At 41.3% G+C, this 24,215-nt stretch overlaps 5 protein-coding genes and 2 pseudogenes across 5 annotated transcripts; all 7 read right to left on the minus strand.

Annotated features, from left to right (window-relative positions):
- Positions 1 to 167: 167 nt before the first annotated feature.
- LOC115252454 (protocadherin beta-15-like) lies at positions 168 to 4,586 on the minus strand. Its single transcript, XM_029847713.1, has 3 exons — positions 2,139 to 4,586; positions 790 to 1,278; positions 168 to 185 (listed from the first exon to the last, which is right to left on the minus strand). Exons 1-3 carry the CDS (start codon positions 4,497 to 4,499, stop codon positions 168 to 170), a joined length of 2,868 nt encoding a protein of 955 aa, XP_029703573.1. The 5' UTR covers positions 4,500 to 4,586.
- An 857-nt stretch (positions 4,587 to 5,443) lies between these two features.
- LOC101073464 (protocadherin alpha-8-like) lies at positions 5,444 to 7,940 on the minus strand. Its single transcript, XM_003970284.2, has one exon. It carries the CDS (start codon positions 7,814 to 7,816, stop codon positions 5,444 to 5,446), a length of 2,373 nt encoding a protein of 790 aa, XP_003970333.2. The 5' UTR covers positions 7,817 to 7,940.
- A 277-nt stretch (positions 7,941 to 8,217) lies between these two features.
- LOC101073233 (protocadherin alpha-3-like) lies at positions 8,218 to 11,146 on the minus strand. The gene is made up of 2 exons (XM_029847714.1): positions 8,591 to 11,146; positions 8,218 to 8,232 (listed from the first exon to the last, which is right to left on the minus strand). The coding sequence occupies exons 1-2, from the start codon at positions 10,949 to 10,951 to the stop codon at positions 8,218 to 8,220; spliced, it is 2,376 nt and encodes a 791-aa protein (XP_029703574.1). The 5' UTR covers positions 10,952 to 11,146.
- A 744-nt stretch (positions 11,147 to 11,890) lies between these two features.
- Positions 11,891 to 14,400, minus strand: LOC115252485 (protocadherin alpha-8-like; annotated as a pseudogene).
- Positions 14,401 to 14,677: 277 nt separating this feature from the next.
- LOC101073688 (protocadherin alpha-3-like) lies at positions 14,678 to 17,580 on the minus strand. Its single transcript, XM_011610619.2, has 2 exons — positions 15,051 to 17,580; positions 14,678 to 14,692 (listed from the first exon to the last, which is right to left on the minus strand). The coding sequence occupies exons 1-2, from the start codon at positions 17,409 to 17,411 to the stop codon at positions 14,678 to 14,680; spliced, it is 2,376 nt and encodes a 791-aa protein (XP_011608921.2). The 5' UTR covers positions 17,412 to 17,580.
- A 770-nt stretch (positions 17,581 to 18,350) lies between these two features.
- On the minus strand, positions 18,351 to 20,796 carry LOC115252353 (protocadherin alpha-8-like; annotated as a pseudogene).
- A 31-nt stretch (positions 20,797 to 20,827) lies between these two features.
- Positions 20,828 to 24,118, minus strand: LOC115252456 (protocadherin beta-15-like). Its single transcript, XM_029847715.1, has 2 exons — positions 21,508 to 24,118; positions 20,828 to 20,971 (listed from the first exon to the last, which is right to left on the minus strand). Exons 1-2 carry the CDS (start codon positions 23,866 to 23,868, stop codon positions 20,828 to 20,830), a joined length of 2,505 nt encoding a protein of 834 aa, XP_029703575.1. The 5' UTR covers positions 23,869 to 24,118.
- Between the last annotated feature and the right edge of the window lie 97 nt (positions 24,119 to 24,215).

Below are 24,215 nucleotides of genomic sequence, written 5' to 3' on the forward strand. Positions count from 1 at the left end.
ACTGTTGTCATTTATATCCGATACCTGAACCTGAATACTTCTAACAGTAGACAAAGGCGGCTCACCACAGTCAACAGCCTGTATTATTATGTCATAGTGTGACGTCATTTCCCGATCCAAAAATCCCTTTGTGACGATAGAGTAAGTGTTCTCCTTATAGGAAGGTTTCAGCTCAAAAGGTACATCTGAAGTGATGCGTGAAATAATTTTTCCGTTGACACCAGAGTCTTTATCACTCACACTGATCAGAGAAATAACAGTTCCAGGCTTTGAATCTTCAGGGACAGTGTTTGACAGTGATGTCACTTCTATTTCTGGAGCATTGTCATTAACGTCGATGATCTTAATAATGACTCTGCACTCACCCGTTAAAGGAGGTGTTCCTTTATCTGATGCTTCAACATCCAGTTTGTAAATCTCATTTTCTTCATAATCCACTGTTCCTTTTACAGTAATTATTCCAGTTATTGTGTCCAATTCAAAAATGTCATAGATTTTTCGCCTCAGTGTTTTTCCTAACTTGTATTCAATTTCTCCATTACTGCCTTCATCAGGGTCAGATGCAAATAATCTAAATACTGAAGTTCCCGCTTTAATATTTTCTTTAATGGAAATTTGATACATCTCTTGATTAAATATAGGACGGTTATCATTAATATCAAGAACAAAAATCGTTACATTTAACGCCCCTGATCTCGGAGGTTTTCCTCCGTCTACAGCTGTAACTATTAGCTTGTGTTTGTCTTTATGTTCTCGATCTAAAGTTTTCTTTAAAACTAAAAATGGAACCTTTTCCTCCTCAATTTGGCTGATGTCGATTTCAAAATGCTCGTTTGCGGTCACCGTGTAGGTTCGAATCGAATTAATTCCAGCATCAGGATCACGAGCAGTGTGCAACTGAAATCTCCTTCCTGGTAATGTGTGCTCAGCGATTGCAAACGTTTGTTCCTTCTCAGGAAATGTAGGAGAATGATCGTTCACATCGGTAATTTCCACATTTATGTAGTGTATCTCCAAAGGATTCTCCACCAGGATTTTCAGCTCCATTACACAAGCGCCGCTGCCCTGACAGAGCTGCTCCCTGTCGATGTGCTTGCGCACGAACAGAGCCCCGTTATTCTGGTTCACCTCAAAAATAGCCTCCTCGTTTCCAGACACAGCGCGGAACCGTCGATCAGTCAAAGAACCGCTATCAAGGCCGAGATCCTTTGCCACATTTCCCACCACAGTTCCCACTCGAACCTCCTCTGGAACAGAGTAGCGTATCTGAGCCGAAGCCTGCTCCCCGAACAGCAGCACTAGAGCCAAATAAAAAGAAATCCGACGAAATCCCCGTCGATGGTTTTCTCTGACGATCTTCATCATTATCCAGCAACACACGGATGACGGTGAGCAAAACACAAAAGAAATGAACGTCCAACCCGCTAATTAACGCATAATTTGAAACAGCGAAATTCTACTACACTCTGATTCTGTCTGAACCAAATACAGACTCGAGTGTGTTCAGCAAACAAAGGTTTTTAAGGGGAGGGACACCGTGGACTAAGTTGCCGGTGTAAGAGTGACACCCAGTGGTAAAGAAAACGGAGAACGTCTCATTTATCTGAACAAATATATGAGCAAATATAAAACTGATCACTGAATATTATTATAGCCTGCATCAAACTGGTTTTCTAAAAACAAAACTTTTCATGAGCTGAGATTATTTTATGAATGCCAGCCGGACGTGTTTCAGCACCAGGGACAGAACTCCAGCCTCAGACTGCTCAAGGTTCAAAGTGCTGCAGGGAGAGAGAAACCGCGCCCGACTGACCATAAGAAATATTTGTGCTTGTACAAGTTAACACAACACCTGCAGCAACTGTTCAGTACAGACATTAGTCTTGCCTGGTTCGAACAGTGATCACATGTAATAACAGATATTTATCATCTATTTTTTTTTTAAAAACAATAAATATAACTTTTTGCTAAAATATTAACAAACAAATTGAATTCAGATCTATTTAGAAATGATCCCCCTAATTACTGAAATAAATGATACACACATTATTAAATACCTTGACTAAAAAAATAGAATTATGTGTTTCACTGGTGACATTAGTAAATAGAAGAATGAATAAAAGTTCACAGTCTCTTACCTCCTCATTGTTTCTCCTCCTGTCAGGGAGCACCAGTGTGTTAGCGTGGCTGCCTGGTACTATAGTAGATCCTATACTCATCCTGGGTCCAACTAACATGTAGCGTTTGTCTCCTGATCTGTACTGGATGCTGTGGCAAAGTGTTCCATCATAATTAGTCTCTGGCAGATATTTAGAAGTGTAGTCTGGAGATTTGGAGCACTGCATTGCAATCAGGACGATGATGCTGATGATGAAGAGAACTGAAACGGAGCCCAAAGTGATCATCAGATAAAAAGTCACGTGACTGTCCTCGTCGTCTTTTGCAGAACTTTGAAGGTCAGAAGCAGCAAAAGCCTCTTTGGGCTCCACCAGTTTGACCATCACAGTAGCTGTTGCTGACAGGGAAACGTTGCCATTGTCTTTGACCAGTATGACCAGTTTATGCTCAGCCTCGTCTGTCTCTGTGAATGAGCGCAGTGTTCTGATCTGTCCTGTGTAGCGGTCCAAACCAAAGAGACTGTGGTCACTAACTTGCTGCAGTGAGAACAACAACCAGCCGTTATATCCTATATCAGCATCATAGGCTCTGACTTTAGTCACCAAGTGTCCTGCGTTCACATTGCGGGGAATCTCCTCCACACCTTCAGCAGAACCGTTGGAGCTGACTGGATACAGGATGACTGGAGCGTTGTCGTTCTGATCCAGAATGAACACCTTCACTGTCACGTTGCTGCTCAGTGACGGACTTCCAGAATCTGAGGCAACCACTTGGAACTGGAACGTTTTTAGAGTTTCAAAGTCAAAACTTTTCAGAGCTGAAATTTGTCCGTTCTCTGAGTTTACGTTCAAGAATGACGTCACATCGTTTAACCTTGCGATACTATAACTGATCACAGCGTTCTCACTCACGTCATTGTCTGTTGCACTAACAGAAAATATTGAAGCTCCAGCAACATTATTTTCCACCAGATAAAACTGTAAAGGATTCTGGATAAATCTGGGACTGTTGTCATTTATATCCGATACCTGAACCTGAATACTTCTAACAGTAGACAAAGGCGGCTCACCACAGTCAACAGCCTGTATTATTATGTCATAGTGTGACGTCATTTCCCGATCCAAAAATCCCTTTGTGACGATAGAGTAAGTGTTCTCCTTATAGGAAGGTTTCAGCTCAAAAGGTACGTCTGAAGTGATGCGTGAAATAATTTTTCCGTTGACACCAGAGTCTTTATCACTCACACTGATCAGAGAAATAACAGTTCCAGGCTTTGAATCTTCAGGGACAGTGTTTGACAGTGATGTCACTTCTATTTCTGGAGGATTGTCATTAACGTCTTTTACCTTTACAGTAACTCTGCAACGACTCGTTAGTGGAGGTGTCCCTTTGTCCGTCGCCTCAATATCTAATCGATATGTTTCTGATTCTTCATAATTCAACAGCCCCTTAAGCCGAATTTTACCATTTAATCTATCCAGTTCAAATATGTCATAAACGTTACGTACTAATGTTTTGCTGAGACTGTACTCTATTTCTCCATTAGCTCCTTCATCTGGATCTATCGCACTCACTTTAGTTACAGTTGTGCCAACGGGAGCATTTTCGAAAATTTCTACTTGATATGTATCCTTGATAAATACAGGACGATTATCATTATTATCAAGAACAATAATGGAAACATTTAATGTTCCTGATCTTTGAGGTTTACCTCCATCAACCGCCGTCACAAATAACGAGTGTTTCTGTTTTTCCTCTCTATCTAATTGTTTCTTTAGCAACAAAAGTGGGATTTTATCTTCATCGGTTTGACTCGTCTCGATATCAAAATGATCATTTGCTGATATTAAATATGTACGGATGGAATTCACGCCGGAGTCCGGATCGCGGGCTGCATGTATTTCGAATCGAGTCCCCGATGATGTTTGCTCTGCAATTTGAAATCTTTGTTCAGTTTCAGGAAAAATAGGTGAGTGATCATTAATATCGGTGATTTCTACAACAACATAATGTATTTCCAGAGGGTTTTCAACAAGAATCTTAAGCTCAATCAAACACGCACTTCTGCCCGGACACGTCTCCTCTCTGTCGATTTTCTTACGGACCTTTAACGCACCAGTGTCCGCGTCCACGTCGAAAAAAGCCTCCTTAGATCCAGAAACAACGCGCAATCCCCGATCAGCCAGCGATGTTCTATCCATTCCAAGATCTTTAGCGACATTTCCAACAGCGGTTCCTTCTCTCGTCTCCTCTGGAATTGAATACCGCAGTTCAGCCACAGCCTTCCCGAAAATCAGCAGAACGGAAAAATGAAAAAGGAAAAAGCAAGAACGGGCTCCAAAGCGACGTGTTTTATTTCCCATCGTGATTCCCAAACGCATCCACACACGAGCCTGTGTCAGCAACAATCTGATTGTGTAATTCCGACCTTTTCAATATCGCATCGAGAAAATAGAGGACCCGGACTCACCGAGGCTCAGAATGAAATCAAGTGCATCCTCAGATGTGAGCTACCGAACAAAGCCTTCAGTGAGGAGGGTCTGGTTCTCGTTTATGGCACTTTTGATGTAACAGTGACACCAAGAGGGGGGAGAAACCACGTGGTTCACAGTTGCCAAAAACACAATTCACTAAAAAGATGCCCGTTATTATACTCGTAAAAACAACCCGTCATTTCAATGTTGTCAGGCTATAACGGGCAGTTTTACGTGTATTATTAATTATTTACCTCTGTTTTTAGAATTGTAGACACTGCAGTACAAGATAGTGAGAACAAAAACGAAATATTGACTGACCAGAGAGAGATTTTCTCTGATTGGATTCTTAGAATTTCAGCACCATGGAAAGCAAATGGATCTCAGTTTACCCTTTTAAAAAATCTATATTCATCTATTATAAAGAGAAAACAGCACCAAAAGTAACAAATAAAAGAAAACTCTTCAATAAGAAACAGGATAACTGCAATCATTGTTACGACCTGTGTACTGAGTGTTATGATTCAAAAGAGTTTGACTTTATATTTAGCAGCTTTTGCCAAACATGATATAAATGAATCAAGTATGGAGCCGTGAGAAACTAGGAATTGATAATACTGCTTTCAATAATTATTTGAGAATAATACATTCTATTATAACATTTTTGTTGTTTTTTATGTTTTTTTTCCTGTCAGAGAAATCTGTAGGTAAGCAGCACAAAGATGGACTGACGTTTCCTTTTATAGCTTGAGAACTGGCTGAAATTCAGACCCAACAATCTCCTCTCTTATTCCATCATAAATAACATTCATCAACATGGTACACGTCTGAGCAATCAGAAAAACATTTAACTACAAATCTCTTACCTCCTCATTGTTTCTCCTCCTGTCAGGGAGCACCAGCGTATTAGCGTGGCTGCCTGGTACTATAGTAGATCCTATACTCATCCTGGGTCCAACTAACATGTAGCGTTTGTCTCCTGATCTGTACTGGATGCTGTGGCACAGTGTCCCATCATAATTAGTCTCTGGCAGATATTTAGAAGTGTAGTCTGGAGATTTGGAGCACTGCATTGCAATCAGGACGATGATGCTGATGATGAAGAGAACTGACACGGAGCCCAAAGTGATGATCAGATAAAAAGTCACGTGACTGTCCTCATCGTCCTTTGCAGAACTTTGAAGGTCAGAAGCAGCAAAAGCCTCTTTGGGCTCCACCAGTTTGACCATCACAGTAGCTGTTGCTGACAGGGAAACGTTGCCATTGTCTTTGACCAGTATGACCAGTTTATGCTCAGCCTCGTCTGTCTCTGTGAATGAGCGCAGTGTTCTGATCTGTCCTGTGTAGCGGTCCAAACCAAAGAGACTGTGGTCACTAACTTGCTGCAGTGAGAACAACAACCAGCCGTTATATCCTATATCAGCATCATAGGCTCTGACTTTAGTCACCAAGTGTCCTGCGTTCACATTGCGGGGAATCTCCTCCACACCTTCAGCAGAACCGTTGGAGCTGACTGGATACAGGATGACTGGAGCGTTGTCGTTCTGATCCAGAATGAACACGTTCACTGTCACGTTGCTGCTCAGTGACGGACTTCCAGAATCTGAGGCAACAACTTGGAACTGGAACGTTTTCAAAGTTTCAAAGTCAAAACTTTTGAGAGCTGAAATTTGTCCAGTTTTTGAATTGATATTTAGAAAAGAAAGTATGTCATTATGACTGACGTCTCTCAGAATGTCATAGGTAATCTCTGCATTTTCATTAATATCATTGTCCTTTGCATTCACGGAGAATATTGTTTTTCCTGGAATATTATTTTCCTCCAGATAAAAAAATAAAGCACTTTGTTCAAAATGTGGGCTGTTGTCATTAACATCTGATAAATAAATGTTCAGTGTTTTTAGAGCTGACAGGGGAGGTTCTCCACAATCAAAGGCTTTAATCAATATTTCATAACTTGACACCTCCTCTCTGTTTAGGGGTCCCCTGCTCACAACAGAGTATGTGTTTTCTTTGTATGAAGGCTTTAATTCAAATGGGACATCATTCAAAATTTGGGAAATTATTTTTGCATTGACTCCAGAGTCTTTATCCTTCACACTAATCAGAGAAATAACAGTTCCAGGCTTTGAACCTTCAGGTACAGTATTGGACAGTGACGTCACCTCTATTTCCGGTGGATTGTCGTTGACGTCTAAAATCTTAATAACAATTCTACACTCACCCGATAATGGTGGTGCTCCTTTATCTGATGCCTCAATATCGAGTTCATACATGTCATTTTGCTCATAGTCCACTAATCCCTTTATTTTAATATCTCCAGTTAATTTGTCCAGTTCAAAAACGTCAAAGACTGATTTTTTCACAGTTTTTCCAAAGCTGTATTCAATTTCTCCATTAATTCCTTCATCGGGATCTGTTGCATTCAGAGTAAATATAGAGGTGCCAATTTTTATATTTTCTTTCATAGAAATTTGATACATCTCTTGAGTAAATGTCGGACGGTTATCATTAATATCAAGAACAATAATAGTAACATTTAACGCCCCTGATCTCGGAGGTTTTCCTCCGTCTACGGCTGTAACTATTAGCGTGTGTTTATCTTTATGTTCTCGATCTAGCAATTTCTTAAGCACTAGAAATGGAATCTTTCCAGCATCACTTTGTCGTACACTTATTTCAAAATGCTCGTTTGCGGTCACCGTGTAGGTTCGAATCGAATTAATTCCAGCATCAGGATCACGAGCAGTGTGCAACTGAAATCTCCTTCCTGGTAATGTGTGCTCAGCGATTTCAAACGTTTGTTCCTTCTCGGGAAATGTAGGAGAATGATCGTTCACATCGGTAATTTCCACATTTATGTAGTGTATCTCCAAAGGATTCTCCACCAGGATTTTCAGCTCCATTACACAAGCGCCGCTGCCCTGACAGAGCTGCTCCCTGTCGATGTGCTTGCGCACGAACAGAGCCCCGTTATTCTGGTTCACCTCAAAAATAGCCTCCTCGTTCCCAGACACAGCGCGGAACCGTCGATCAGTCAAAGAACCGCTATCAAGGCCGAGATCCTTTGCCACATTTCCCACCACAGTTCCCACTCGTACCTCCTCTGGAACAGAGTACCGTATCTGAGCCGAAGCCTGCTCCCCGAACAGCAGCACTAGAGCCAAATAAAAAGAAATCCGACGAACCCCCCGTCGATGGTTTTCTCTGACGATCTTCATCATTATCCAGCAACACACGGATGACGGTGAGCAAAACACAAAAGAAATGAACGTCCAACCCGCTAATTAACGCATAATTTGAAACAGCGAAATTCTACTACACTCTGATTCTGTCTGAACCAAATACAGACTCGAGTGTGTTCAGCAAACAAAGGTTTTTAAGGGGAGGGACACCGTGGACTAAGTTGCCGGTGTAAGAGTGACACCCAGTGGTAAAGAAAACGGAGAACGTCTCATTTACATGAACGAATATATGAGCAAATATAAAACTGATCACTGAATAGTATTATAGCCTGCATCAAACTGGTTTTCTAAAAACAAAACTTTTCATGAGCTGAGATTATTTTATGAATGCCAGCCAGACGTGTTTCAGCACCAGGGACAGAACTCCAGCCTCAGACTGCTCAAGGTTCAAAGTGCTGCAGGGAGAGAGAAACCGCGCCCGACTGATCTAACAAATAACTGTGCTTGTACAAGTTAACACAACACCTGCAGCAACTGTTCAGTACAGACATTAGTCTTGCCTGGTTCGAACAGTGATCACATGTAATAACAGATATTTATCATCTATTTTTTTTTTTAAAAAACAATAAATATAACTTTTTGCTAAAATATTAACAAACAAATTGAATTCAGATCTATTTAGAAATGATCCCCCTAATTACTGAAATAAATGATACACACATTATTAAATACCTTGACTAAAAAAATAGAATTATGTGTTTCACTGGTGACATTAGTAAATAGAAGAATGAATAAAAGTTCACAGACTCTTACCTCCTCATTGTTTCTCCTCCTGTCAGGGAGCACCAGGGTATTAGCGTGGCTGCCTGGTACTATAGTAGATCCTATACTCATCCTGGGTCCAACTAACATGTAGCGTTTGTCTCCTGATCTGTACTGGATGCTGTGGCACAGTGTTCCATCATAATTAGTCTCTGGCAGATATTTAGAAGTGTAGTCTGGAGATTTGGAGCACTGCATTGCAATCAGGACGATGATGCTGATGATGAAGAGAACTGAAACGGAGCCCAAAGTGATCATCAGATAAAAAGTCACATGACTGTCCTCGTCGTCCTTTGCAGAACTTTGAAGGTCAGAAGCAGCAAAAGCCTCTTTGGGCTCCACCAGTTTGACCATCACAGTAGCTGTTGCTGACAGGGAAACGTTGCCATTGTCTTTGACCAGTATGACCAGTTTATGCTCAGCCTCGTCTGTCTCTGTGAATGAGCGCAGTGTTCTGATCTGTCCTGTGTAGCGGTCCAAACCAAAGAGACTGTGGTCACTAACTTGCTGCAGTGAGAACAACAACCAGCCGTTATATCCTATATCAGCATCATAGGCTCTGACTTTAGTCACCAAGTGTCCTGCGTTCACATTGCGGGGAATCTCCTCCACACCTTCAGCAGAACCGTTGGAGCTGACTGGATACAGGATGACTGGAGCGTTGTCGTTCTGATCCAGAATGAACACCTTCACTGTCACGTTGCTGCTCAGTGACGGACTTCCAGAATCTGAGGCAACCACTTGGAACTGGAACGTTTTTAGAGTTTCAAAGTCAAAACTTTTCAGAGCTGAAATTTGTCCGTTCTCTGAGTTTACGTTCAAGAATGACGTCACATCGTTTAACCTTGCGATACTATAACTGATCACAGCGTTCTCACTCACGTCATTGTCTGTTGCACTAACAGAAAATATTGAAGCTCCAGCAACATTATTTTCCACCAGATAAAACTGTAAAGGATTCTGGATAAATCTGGGACTGTTGTCATTTATATCCGATACCTGAACCTGAATACTTCTAACAGTAGACAAAGGCGGCTCACCACAGTCAACAGCCTGTATTATTATTTCATAGTGTGACGTCATTTCCCGATCCAAAAATGCCTTTGTGACGATTGAATAAGTGTTCTCCTTATAGGAAGGTTTCAGCTCAAAAGGTACGTCTGAAGTGATGCGGGAAATAATTTTTCCGTTGACGCCAGAGTCTTTATCACTCACACTGATCAGAGAAATAACAGTTCCAGGCTTTGAATCTTCAGGGACAGTGTTTGACAGTGATGTCACTTCTATTTCTGGAGGATTGTCATTAACGTCTTTTACCTTTACAGTAACTCTGCAACGACTCGTTAGTGGAGGTGTCCCTTTGTCCGTCGCCTCAATATCTAATCGATATGTTTCTGATTCTTCATAATTCAACAGCCCCTTAAGCCGAATTTTACCATTTAATCTATCCAGTTCAAATATGTCATAAACGTTACGTACTAATGTTTTGCTGAGACTGTACTCTATTTCTCCATTAGCTCCTTCATCTTGATCTATCGCACTCACTTTAGTTACAGTTGTGCCAACGGGAGCATTTTCGAAAATTTCTACTTGATATGTATCCTTAATAAATACAGGACGATTATCATTATTATCAAGAACAATAATGGAAACATTTAATGTTCCAGATCTTTGAGGTTTACCTCCATCAACCGCTGTCACAACTAACGAGTGTTTCTGTTTTTCCTCTCTATCTAATTGTTTCTTTAGCAACAAAAGTGGGATTTTATCTTCATCGGTTTGACTCGTCTCGATATCAAAATGATCATTTGCTGATATTAAATATGTACGGATGGAATTCACGCCGGAGTCCGGATCGCGGGCTGCATGTATTTCGAATCGAGTCCCCGATGATGTTTGCTCTGCAATTTGAAATCTTTGTTCAGTTTCAGGAAAACTAGGTGAGTGATCATTAATATCGGTGATTTCTACAACAACATAATGTATTTCCAGAGGGTTTTCAACAAGAATCTTAAGCTCAATCAAACACGCACTTCTGCCCGGACACGTCTCCTCTCTGTCGATTTTCTTACGGACCTTTAACGCACCAGTGTCCGCGTCCACGTCGAAAAAAGCCTCCTTAGATCCAGAAACAACGCGCAATCCCCGATCAGCCAGCGATGTTCTATCCATTCCAAGATCTTTAGCGACATTTCCAACAGCGGTTCCTTCTCTCGTCTCCTCTGGAATTGAATACCGCAGTTCAGCCACAGCCTTCCCGAAAATCAGCAGAACGGAAAAATGAAAAAGGAAAAAGCAGGAACGGGCTCCAAAGCGACGTGTTTTATTTCCCATCATGATTGTTAAACGCATCCACACACGAGCCCGTGTCAGCAACAATCTGATTGTGTAATTCCGACCTTTTCAATGTCGCATATAGGAAATAGAGGACCCGGACTCACCGAGGCTCAGAATGAAATCAAGTGCATCCTCAGCTGTGAGCTACCGAACAAAGCCTTCAGTGAGGAGGGTCTGGTTCCCGTTTATGGCACTTTTGATGTAACAGTGACACCAAGAGGGGGAGAAACCACGTGGTCCACAGTTGCCAAGAACACAATTATATTTAAAAAATGCCCGTTATTATACTCGTAAAAACAACCCGTCATTTCAGTATTTTCAGACTATAATGGGCAGTTCTAAGTGTATTATTAATTATTTACCTCTGTTTTTAGAATTGTAGACACTGCAGTACAAGATAGTGAGAAGTAAAAAAAAGAATTGTTGACTGACCAGACGGGAGATTTTCTCTGATTGGATTCCAAGAATTTCAGCACCATGGAAAGCAAATGGATCTCAGTTTACCCTTTTAAAAAATCTAGATTCATCTATTATAAAGAGAAAACAGCACCAAAAGTAACAAATAAAAGAAAACTCTTCAATAAGAAACAGGATAACTGCAATCATTGTTACGACCTGTGTACTGAGTGTTATGATTCAAAAGAGTTTGACTTTATATTTAGCAGCTTTTGCCAAACATGATATAAATGAATCAAGTATGGAGCCGTGAGAAACTAGGAATTCATAATACTGCTTTCAATAATTATTTGAGAATAATACATTCTATTATAACATTTTTGTTGTTTTTTATGTTTTTTTTCCTGTCAGAGAAATCTGTAGGTAAGCAGCACAAAGAGGGACTGACGTTTCCTTTTATAGCTTGAGAACTGGCTGAAATTCAGACCCAACAATCTCCTCTCTTATTCCATCATAAATAACATTCATCAACATGGTACACATCTGAGCAATCAGCAAAACATTTAACTACAAATCTCTTACCTCCTCATTGTTTCTCCTCCTGTCAGGGAGCACCAGCGTATTAGCGTGGCTGCCTGGTACTATAGTAGATCCTATACTCATCCTGGGTCCAACTAACATGTAGCGTTTGTCTCCTGATCTGTACTGGATGCTGTGGCACAGTGTTCCATCATAATTAGTCTCTGGCAGATATTTAGAAGTGTAGTCTGGAGATTTGGAGCACTGCATTGCAATCAGGACGATGATGCTGATGATGAAGAGAACTGACACGGAGCCCAAAGTGATGATCAGATAAAAAGTCACGTGACTGTCCTCATCGTCCTTTGCAGAACTTTGAAGGTCAGAAGAAGCAAAAGCCTCTTTGGGCTCCACCAGTTTGACCATCACAGTAGCTGTTGCTGACAGGGAAACGTTGCCATTGTCTTTGACCAGTATGACCAGTTTATGCTCAGCCTCGTCTGTCTCTGTGAATGAGCGCAGTGTTCTGATCTGTCCTGTGTAGCGGTCCAAACCAAAGAGACTGTGGTCACTAACTTGCTGCAGTGAGAACAACAACCAGCCGTTATATCCTATATCAGCATCATAGGCTCTGACTTTAGTCACCAAGTGTCCTGCGTTCACATTGCGGGGAATCTCCTCCACACCTTCAGCAGAACCGTTGGAGCTGACTGGATACAGGATGACTGGAGCGTTGTCGTTCTGATCCAGAATGAACACGTTCACTGTCACGTTGCTGCTCAGTGACGGACTTCCAGAATCTGAGGCAACAACTTGGAACTGGAACGTTTTCAAAGTTTCAAAGTCAAAACTTTTGAGAGCTGAAATTTGTCCAGTTTTTGAATTGATATTTAGAAAAGAAAGTATGTCATTATGACTGACGTCTCTTAGAATGTCATAGGTAATCTCTGCATTTTCATTAATATCAATGTCCTTTGCATTCACGGAGAATATTGTTTTTCCTGGAATATTATTTTCCTCCAGATAAAAAAATAAAGCACTTTGTTCAAAATGTGGGCTGTTGTCATTAACATCTGATAAATAAATGTTCAGTGTTTTTAGAGCTGACAGGGGAGGTTCTCCACAATCAAAGGCTTTAATCAATATTTCATAACTTGACACCTCCTCTCTGTTTAGGGGTCCCCTGCTCACAACAGAGTATGTGTTTTCTTTGTATGAAGGCTTTAATTCAAATGGGACATCATTCAAAATTTGGGAAATTATTTTTGCATTGACTCCAGAGTCTTTATCCTTCACACTAATCAGAGAAATAACAGTTCCAGGCTTTGAACCTTCAGGTACAGTATTGGACAGTGACGTCACCTCTATTTCCGGTGGATTGTCGTTGACGTCTAAAATCTTAATAACAATTCTACACTCACCCGATAATGGTGGTGCTCCTTTATCTGATGCCTCAATATCGAGTTCATACATGTCATTTTGCTCATAGTCCACTAATCCCTTTATTTTAATATCTCCAGTTAATTTGTCCAGTTCAAAAACTGTCAAAGACTGATTTTTTCACAGTTTTTCCAAAGCTGTATTCAATTTCTCCATTACTTCCTTCATCGGGATCTGTTGCATTCAGAGCTAAATATAGAGGTGCCAATTTTTACTATTTTCTTTCATAGAAATTTGATACATCTCTTGATTAAATGTCGGACGGTTATCATTAATATCAAGAACAATAATAGGTAACATTTAACGCCCCTGATCTCGGAGGTTTTCCTCCGTCTACGGCTGTAACTATTAGCGTGTGTTTATCTTTATGTTCTCGATCTAGCAATTTCTTAAGCACTAGAAATGGAATCTTTCCAGCATCACTTTGTCGTACACTTATTTCAAAATGCTCGTTTGCGGTCACCGTGTAGGTTCGAATCGAATTAATTCCAGCATCAGGATCACGAGCAGTGTGCAACTGAAATCTCCTTCCTGGTAATGTGTGCTCAGCGATTTCAAACGTTTGTTCCTTCTCGGGAAATGTAGGAGAATGATCGTTCACATCGGTAATTTCCACATTTATGTAGTGTATCTCCAAAGGATTCTCCACCAGGATTTTCAGCTCCATTACACAAGCGCCGCTGCCCTGACAGAGCTGCTCCCTGTCGATGTGCTTGCGCACGAACAGAGCCCCGTTATTCTGGTTCACCTCAAAAATAGCCTCCTCGTTCCCAGACACAGCGCGGAACCGTCGATCAGTCAAAGAACCGCTATCAAGGCCGAGATCCTTTGCCACATTTCCCACCACAGTTCCCACTCGTACCTCCTCTGGAACAGAGTACCGTATCTGAGCCGAAGCCTGCTCCCCGAACAGCAGCACTAGAGCCAAATAAAAAGAAATCCGACGAACCCCCCGTCGATGGTTTTCTCTGACGATCTTCATCATTATCCAGCAACACACGGATGACGGTGAGCAAAACACAAAAGAAATGAACGTCCAACCCGCTAATTAACGCATAATTTGAAACAGCGAAATTCTACTACACTCTGATTCTGTCTGAACCAAATACAGACTCGAGTGTGTTCAGCAAACAAAGGTTTTTAAGGGGAGGGACACCGTGGACTAAGTTGCCGGTGTAAGAGTGACACCCAGTGGTAAAGAAAACGGAGAACGTCTCATTTACATGAACGAATATATGAGCAAATATAAAACTGATCACTGAATAGTATTATAGCCTGCATCAAACTGGTTTTCTAAAAACAAAACTTTTCATGAGCTGAGATTATTTTATGAATGCCAGCCAGACGTGTTTCAGCACCAGGGACAGAACTCCAGCCTCAGACTGCTCAAGGTTCAAAGTGCTGCAGGGAGAGAGAAACCGCGCCCGACTGACCTAACAAATAACTGTGCTTGTACAAGTTAACACAACACCTGCAGCAACTGTTCAGTACAGACATTATTCTGGCCTGGTTCGAACAGTGATCACATGTAATAACAGATATTTATCATCTATTTTTTTTTTTAAAAAAACAATAAATATAACTTTTTGCTAAAATATTAACAAACAAATTGAATTCAGATCTATTTAGAAATGATCCCCCTAATTACTGAAATAAATGATACACACATTATTAAATACCTTGATGAAAAAATAGAATTATGTGTTTCACTGGTGACATTAGTAAATAGAAGAATGAATAAAAGTTCACAGACTCTTACCTCCTCATTGTTTCTCCTCCTGTCAGGGAGCACCAGTGTATTAGCGTGGCTGCCTGGTACTATAGTAGATCCTATACTCATCCTGGGTCCAACTAACATGTAGCGTTTGTCTCCTGATCTGTACTGGATGCTGTGGCACAGTGTTCCATCATAATTAGTCTCTGGCAGATATTTAGAAGTGTAGTCTGGAGATTTGGAGCACTGCATTGCAATCAGGACGATGATGCTGATGATGAAGAGAACTGAAACGGAGCCCAAAGTGATCATCAGATAAAAAGTCACATGACTGTCCTCGTCGTCCTTTGCAGAACTTTGAAGGTCAGAAGCAGCAAAAGCCTCTTTGGGCTCCACCAGTTTGACCATCACAGTAGCTGTTGCTGACAGGGAAACGTTGCCATTGTCTTTGACCAGTATGACCAGTTTATGCTCAGCCTCGTCTGTCTCTGTGAATGAGCGCAGTGTTCTGATCTGTCCTGTGTAGCGGTCCAAACCAAAGAGACTGTGGTCACTAACTTGCTGCAGTGAGAACAACAACCAGCCGTTATATCCTATATCAGCATCATAGGCTCTGACTTTAGTCACCAAGTGTCCTGCGTTCACATTGCGGGGAATCTCCTCCACACCTTCAGCAGAACCGTTGGAGCTGACTGGATACAGGATGACTGGAGCGTTGTCGTTCTGATCCAGAATGAACACCTTCACTGTCACGTTGCTGCTCAGTGACGGACTTCCAGAATCTGAGGCAACCACTTGGAACTGGAACGTTTTTAGAGTTTCAAAGTCAAAACTTTTCAGAGCTGAAATTTGTCCGTTCTCTGAGTTTACGTTCAAGAATGACGTCACATCGTTTAACCTTGCGATACTATAACTGATCACAGCGTTCTCACTCACGTCATTGTCTGTTGCACTAACAGAAAATATTGAAGCTCCAGCAACATTATTTTCCACCAGATAAAACTGTAAAGGATTCTGGATAAATCTGGGACTGTTGTCATTTATATCCGATACCTGAACCTGAATACTTCTAACAGTAGACAAAGGCGGCTCACCACAGTCAACAGCCTGTATTATTATTTCATAGTGTGACGTCATTTCCCGATCCAAAAATGCCTTTGTGACGATTGAATAAGTGTTCTCCTTATAGGAAGGTTTCAGCTCAAAAGGTACGTCTGAAGTGATGCGGGAAATAATTTTTCCGTTGACGCCAGAGTCTTTATCACTCACACTGATCAGAGAAATAACAGTTCCAGGCTTTGAATCTTCAGGGACAGTGTTTGACAGTGATGTCACTTCTATTTCTGGAGGATTGTCATTAACGTCTTTTACCTTTACAGTAACTCTGCAACGACTCGTTAGTGGAGGTGTCCCTTTGTCCGTCGCCTCAATATCTAATCGATATGTTTCTGATTCTTCATAATTCAACAGCCCCTTAAGCCGAATTTTACCATTTAATCTATCCAGTTCAAATATGTCATAAACGTTACGTACTAATGTTTTGCTGAGACTGTACTCTATTTCTCCATTAGCTCCTTCATCTTGATCTATCGCACTCACTTTAGTTACAGTTGTGCCAACGGGAGCATTTTCGAAAATTTCTACTTGATATGTATCCTTAATAAATACAGGACGATTATCATTATTATCAAGAACAATAATGGAAACATTTAATGTTCCAGATCTTTGAGGTTTACCTCCATCAACCGCTGTCACAACTAACGAGTGTTTCTGTTTTTCCTCTCTATCTAATTGTTTCTTTAGCAACAAAAGTGGGATTTTATCTTCATCGGTTTGACTCGTCTCGATATCAAAATGATCATTTGCTGATATTAAATATGTACGGATGGAATTCACGCCGGAGTCCGGATCGCGGGCTGCATGTATTTCGAATCGAGTCCCCGATGATGTTTGCTCTGCAATTTGAAATCTTTGTTCAGTTTCAGGAAAACTAGGTGAGTGATCATTAATATCGGTGATTTCTACAACAACATAATGTATTTCCAGAGGGTTTTCAACAAGAATCTTAAGCTCAATCAAACACGCACTTCTGCCCGGACACGTCTCCTCTCTGTCGATTTTCTTACGGACCTTTAACGCACCAGTGTCCGCGTCCACGTCGAAAAAAGCCTCCTTAGATCCAGAAACAACGCGCAATCCCCGATCAGCCAGCGATGTTCTATCCATTCCAAGATCTTTAGCGACATTTCCAACAGCGGTTCCTTCTCTCGTCTCCTCTGGAATTGAATACCGCAGTTCAGCCACAGCCTTCCCGAAAATCAGCAGAACGGAAAAATGAAAAAGGAAAAAGCAGGAACGGGCTCCAAAGCGACGTGTTTTATTTCCCATCATGATTGTTAAACGCATCCACACACGAGCCCGTGTCAGCAACAATCTGATTGTGTAATTCCGACCTTTTCAATGTCGCATATAGGAAATAGAGGACCCGGACTCACCGAGGCTCAGAATGAAATCAAGTGCATCCTCAGCTGTGAGCTACCGAACAAAGCCTTCAGTGAGGAGGGTCTGGTTCCCGTTTATGGCACTTTTGATGTAACAGTGACACCAAGAGGGGGAGAAACCACGTGGTCCACAGTTGCCAAGAACACAATTATATTTAAAAAAATGCCCGTTATTATACTCGTAAAAACAACCCGTCATTTCAGTATTTTCAGACTATAATGGGCAGTTCTAAGTGTATTATTAATTATTTACCTCTGTTTTTAGAATTGTAGACACTGCAGTACAAGATAGTGAGAAGTAAAAAAAAGAATTGTTGACTGACCAGACGGGAGATTTTCTCTGATTGGATTCCAAGAATTTCAGCACCATGGAAAGCAAATGGATCTCAGTTTACCCTTTTAAAAAATCTAGATTCATCTATTATAAAGAGAAAACAGCACCAAAAGTAACAAATAAAGAAAACTCTTCAATAAGAAACAGGATAACTGCAATCATTGTTACGACCTGTGTACTGAGTGTTATGATTCAAAAGAGTTTGACTTTATATTTAGCAGCTTTTGCCAAACATGATATAAATGAATCAAGTATGGAGCCGTGAGAAACTAGGAATTCATAATACTGCTTTCAATAATTATTTGAGAATAATACATTCTATTATAACATTTTTGTTGTTTTTTATGTTTTTTTTCCTGTCAGAGAAATCTGTAGGTAAGCAGCACAAAGAGGGACTGACGTTTCCTTTTATAGCTTGAGAACTGGCTGAAATTCAGACCCAACAATCTCCTCTCTTATTCCATCATAAATAACATTCATCAACATGGTACACATCTGAGCAATCAGCAAAACATTTAACTACAAATCTCTTACCTCCTCATTGTTTCTCCTCCTGTCAGGGAGCACCAGCGTATTAGCGTGGCTGCCTGGTACTATAGTAGATCCTATACTCATCCTGGGTCCAACTAACATGTAGCGTTTGTCTCCTGATCTGTACTGGATGCTGTGGCACAGTGTCCCATCATAATTAGTCTCTGGCAGATATTTAGAAGTGTAGTCCGGAGATTTGGAGCACTGCATTGCAATCAGGACGATGATGCTGATGATGAAGAGAACTGACACGGAGCCCAAAGTGATGATCAGATAAAAAGTCACGTGACTGTCCTCATCGTCCTTTGCAGAACTTTGAAGGTCAGAAGAAGCAAAAGCCTCTTTGGGCTCCACCAGTTTGACCATCACAGTAGCTGTTGCTGACAGGGAAACGTTGCCATTGTCTTTGACCAGTATGACCAGTTTATGCTCAGCCTCGTCTGTCTCTGTGAATGAGCGCAGTGTTCTGATCTGTCCTGTGTAGCGGTCCAAACCAAAGAGACTGTGGTCACTAACTTGCTGCAGTGAGAACAACAACCAGCCGTTATATCCTATATCAGCATCATAGGCTCTGACTTTAGTCACCAAGTGTCCTGCGTTCACATTGCGGGGAATCTCCTCCACACCTTCAGCAGAACCGTTGGAGCTGACTGGATACAGGATGACTGGAGCGTTGTCGTTCTGATCCAGAATGAACACGTTCACTGTCACGTTGCTGCTCAGTGACGGACTTCCAGAATCTGAGGGCAACAACTTGGAACTGGAACGTTTTCAAAGTTTCAAAGTCAAAACTTTTGAGAGCTGAAATTTGTCCAGTTTTTGAATTGATATTTAGAAAAGAAAGTATGTCATTATGACTGACGTCTCTTAGAATGTCATAGGTAATCTCTGCATTTTCATTAATATCAATGTCCTTTGCATTCACGGAGAATATTGTTTTTCCTGGAATATTATTTTCCTCCAGATAAAAAAATAAAGCACTTTGTTCAAAATGTGGGCTGTTGTCATTAACATCTGATAAATAAATGTTCAGTGTTTTTAGAGCTGACAGGGGAGGTTCTCCACAATCAAAGGCTTTAATCAATATTTCATAACTTGACACCTCCTCTCTGTTTAGGGGTCCCCTGCTCACAACAGAGTATGTGTTTTCTTTGTATGAAGGCTTTAATTCAAATGGGACATCATTCAAAATTTGGGAAATTATTTTTGCATTGACTCCAGAGTCTTTATCCTTCACACTAATCAGAGAAATAACAGTTCCAGGCTTTGAACCTTCAGGTACAGTATTGGACAGTGACGTCACCTCTATTTCCGGTGGATTGTCGTTGACGTCTAAAATCTTAATAACAATTCTACACTCACCCGATAATGGTGGTGCTCCTTTATCTGATGCCTCAATATCGAGTTCATACATGTCATTTTGCTCATAGTCCACTAATCCCTTTATTTTAATATCTCCAGTTAATTTGTCCAGTTCAAAGATGTCAAAGACTGATTTTTTCACAGTTTTTCCAAAGCTGTATTCAATTTCTCCATTACTTCCTTCATCGGGATCTGTTGCATTCAGACTAAATATAGAGGTGCCAATTTGTACATTTTCTTTAACAGAAATTTGATACATCTCTTGATTAAATATAGGACGGTTGTCGTTACTGTCAAGAACAATAATGGTAACATTTAACGCCCCTGATCTCGGAGGTTTTCCTCCGTCTACAGCTGTAACTATTAGCGTGTGTTTATCTTTATGTTCTCGATCTAGCAATTTCTTAAGCACTAGAAATGGAATCTTTCCAGCATCACTTTGTCGTACACTTATTTCAAAATGCTCGTTTGCGGTCACCGTGTAGGTTCGAATCGAATTAATTCCAGCATCAGGATCACGAGCAGTGTGCAACTGAAATCTCCTTCCCGGTAATGTGTGCTCAGCGATTTCAAACGTTTGTTCCTTCTCAGGAAATGTAGGAGAATGATCGTTCACATCGGTAATTTCCACATTTATGTAGTGTATCTCCAAAGGATTCTCCACCAGGATTTTCAGCTCCATTACACAAGCGCCGCTGCCCTGACAGAGCTGCTCCCTGTCGATGTGCTTGCGCACGAACAGAGCCCCGTTATTCTGGTTCACCTCAAAAATAGCCTCCTCGTTCCCAGACACAGCGCGGAACCGTCGATCAGTCAAAGAACCGCTATCAAGGCCGAGATCCTTTGCCACATTTCCCACCACAGTTCCCACTCGTACCTCCTCTGGAACAGAGTACCGTATCTGAGCCGAAGCCTGCTCCCCGAACAGCAGCACTAGAGCCAAATAAAAAGAAATCCGACGAACCCCCCGTCGATGGTTTTCTCTGACGATCTTCATCATTATCCAGCAACACACGGATGACGGTGAGCAAAACACAAAAGAAATGAACGTCCAACCCGCTAATCAACGCATAATTTGAAGCAGCGAAATTCTACTACACTCTGATTCTGTCTGAACCAAATACAGACTCTAGTCTGTTCAGCAAACAAAGGTTTTTAAGGGGAGGGACACCGTGGACTAAGTTGCCGGTGTAAGAGTGACACCCAGTGGTAAAGAAAACGGAGAACGTCTCATTTACCTGAACGAATATATGAGCAAATATAAAACTGATCACTGAATAGTATTATAGCCTGCATCAAACTGGTTTTCTAAAAACAAAACTTTTCATGAGCTGAGATTATTTTATGAATGCCAGCCGGACGTGTTTCAGCACCAGGGACAGAACTCGAGCCTCAGACTGCTCAAGGTTCAAAGTGCTGCAGGGAGAGAGAAACCGCGCCCGACTGATCTAATAAATAACTGTGCTTGTACAAGTTAACACAACACCTGCAGCAACTGTTCAGTACAGACATTATTCTGGCCTGGTTCGAACAGTGATCACATGTAATAACAGATATTTATCATCTATTTAAAAAAAAAAAAACAATGTATATAACTTTCTGCTAAAATATTAACAAACAAATTGAATTCAGATCTATTTAGAAATGATCCCCCTAATTACTGAAAGAAATGATACACACATTATTAAATACCTTGACGAAAAAAAATAGTATTATGTGTTTCACTGGTGACATTAGTAAATAGAAGAACGAATAAAAGTTCACAGTCTCTTACCTCCTCATTGTTTCTCCTCCTGTCAGGGAGCACCAGCGTGTTAGCGTGGCTGCCTGGTACTATAGTAGATCCTATACTCATCCTGGGTCCAACTAACATGTAGCGTTTGTCTCCTGATCTGTACTGGATGCTGTGGCACAGTGTCCCATCATAATTAGTCTCTGGCAGATATTTAGAAGTGTAGTCTGGAGATTTGGAGCACTGCATTGCAATCAGGACGATGATGCTGATGATGAAGAGAACTGACACGGAGCCCAAAGTGATGATCAGATAAAAAGTCACGTGACTGTCCTCGTCGTCCTTTGCAGAACTTTGAAGGTCAGAAGCAGCAAAAGCCTCTTTGGGCTCCACCAGTTTGACCATCACAGTAGCTGTTGCTGACAGGGAAACGTTGCCATTGTCTTTGACCAGTATGACCAGTTTATGCTCAGCCTCGTCTGTCTCTGTGAATGAGCGCAGTGTTCTGATCTGTCCTGTGTAGCGGTCCAAACCAAAGAGACTGTGGTCACTAACTTGCTGCAGTGAGAACAACAACCAGCCGTTATATCCTATATCAGCATCATAGGCTCTGACTTTAGTCACCAAGTGTCCTGCGTTCACATTGCGGGGAATCTCCTCCACACCTTCAGCAGAACCGTTGGAGCTGACTGGATACAGGATGACTGGAGCGTTGTCGTTCTGATCCAGAATGAACACGTTCACTGTCACGTTGCTGCTCAGTGACGGACTTCCAGAATCTGAGGCAACAACTTGGAACTGGAACGTTTTCAGTGTCTCAAAGTCAAAACTTTTTAGAGCTGAAATTTGTCCGTTCTCTGAGTTTACGTTCAAGAATGACGTCACATCGTTTAACCTTGCGATACTATAACTGATCACAGCGTTCTCACTCACGTCATTGTCTGTTGCACTAACAGAAAATATTGAAGCTCCAGCAACATTATTTTCCACCAGATAAAACTGTAAAGGATTCTGGATAAATCTGGGACTGTTGTCATTTATATCCGATACCTGAACCTGAATACTTCTAACAGTAGACAAAGGCGGCTCACCACAGTCAACAGCCTGTATTCTTATGTCATAGTGTGACGTCATTTCCCGATCCAAAAATGCTTTTGTGACGATAGAGTAAGTGTTCTCCTTATAGGAAGGTTTCAGCTCAAAAGGTACGTCTGAAGTGATGCGTGAAATAATTTTTCCGTTGACGCCAGAGTCTTTATCACTCACACTGATCAGAGAAATAACAGTTCCAGGCTTTGAATCTTCAGGGACAGTGTTTGACAGTGATGTCACTTCTATTTCTGGAGCATTGTCATTAACATCTTTTACCTTTACAATAACTCTGCAACGACTCGTTAGTGGAGGTGTCCCTTTGTCCGACGCCTCAATATCTAATTTATATGTTTCTGATTCTTCATAATCCAACATTCCCTTCAGTTTAATCTGTCCAGTCAAACTATCTAATTCGAACAAATTGGAGATTTTTTGATGTATGGCCTCGCTCAGACTGTACTCTATTTCTCCATTAGCTCCTTCATCTGGATCTATTGCACTCACTTTAGTAACAGTTGTGCCAACAGGAACATTTTCATATATTTCAACTTGATATGTATCCTTAGTAAATTGGGGACGATTATCATTAATATCAAGAACAATAATGGAAACATTTAATGTTCCAGATCTTTGAGGTTTACCTCCATCAACCGCTGTCACAACTAACGAGTGTTTCTGTTTTTCCTCTCTATCTAATTGTTTCTTTAGCAACAAAAGTGGGATTTTATCTTCATCGGTTTGACTCGTCTCGATGTCAAAATGATCATTTGCTGATAGTATATATGTACGGATGGAATTCACTCCGGAGTCCGGATCGCGGGCAACACGCAGCTGAAATCGAGCCCCCGATGATGTTTGCTCTGCAATTTGAAACCTTTGTTCAGTTTCAGGAAAACTAGGTGAGTGATCATTAATATCGGTGATTTCTACAACAACATAATGTATTTCCAGAGGGTTTTCAACAAGAATCTTAAGCTCAATCAAACACGCACTTCTGCCCGGACACGTCTCCTCTCTGTCGATTTTCTTACGGACCTTTAACGCACCAGTGTCCGCGTCCACGTCGAAAAAAGCCTCCTTAGATCCAGAAACAACGCGCAATCCCCGATCAGCCAGCGATGTTCTATCCATTCCAAGATCTTTAGCGACATTTCCAACAGCGGTTCCTTCTCTCGTCTCCTCTGCAATTGAATACCGCAGTTCAGCCACAGCCTTCCCGAAAATCAGCAGGACGGAAAAAGGAAAAAGGAAAAAGCAGGAACGGGATCCAAAGCGACGTGTTTTATTTCCCATCGTGTTTCCCAAACGCATCCACACACGAGCCTGTGTCAGCAAAAATCTGATTGTGTAATTCCGACCTTTTCAATATCTCATATAGGAAATAGAGGACCCGGACTCACCGAGGCTCAGAATGAAATCAAGTGCATCCTCAGCTGTGAGCTACCGAACAAAGCCTTCAGTGAGGAGGGTCTGGTTCCCGTTTATGGCACTTTTGATGTAACAGTGACACCAAGAGGGGGAGAAATCGCGTGGTTCACAGTTGCCAAGAACACAATTATATTAAAAAGATGCCCGTTATTATACTCGTAAAAACAACCCGTAATTTCTGTATTTTCAGACTATAATGGGCAGTTCTACGTGTATTATTAATTATTTAC

This window comes from Takifugu rubripes, chromosome 14 (genome assembly GCF_901000725.2).
Source record: "Takifugu rubripes chromosome 14, fTakRub1.2, whole genome shotgun sequence".
Lineage (NCBI taxonomy): Eukaryota > Metazoa > Chordata > Actinopteri > Tetraodontiformes > Tetraodontidae > Takifugu > Takifugu rubripes.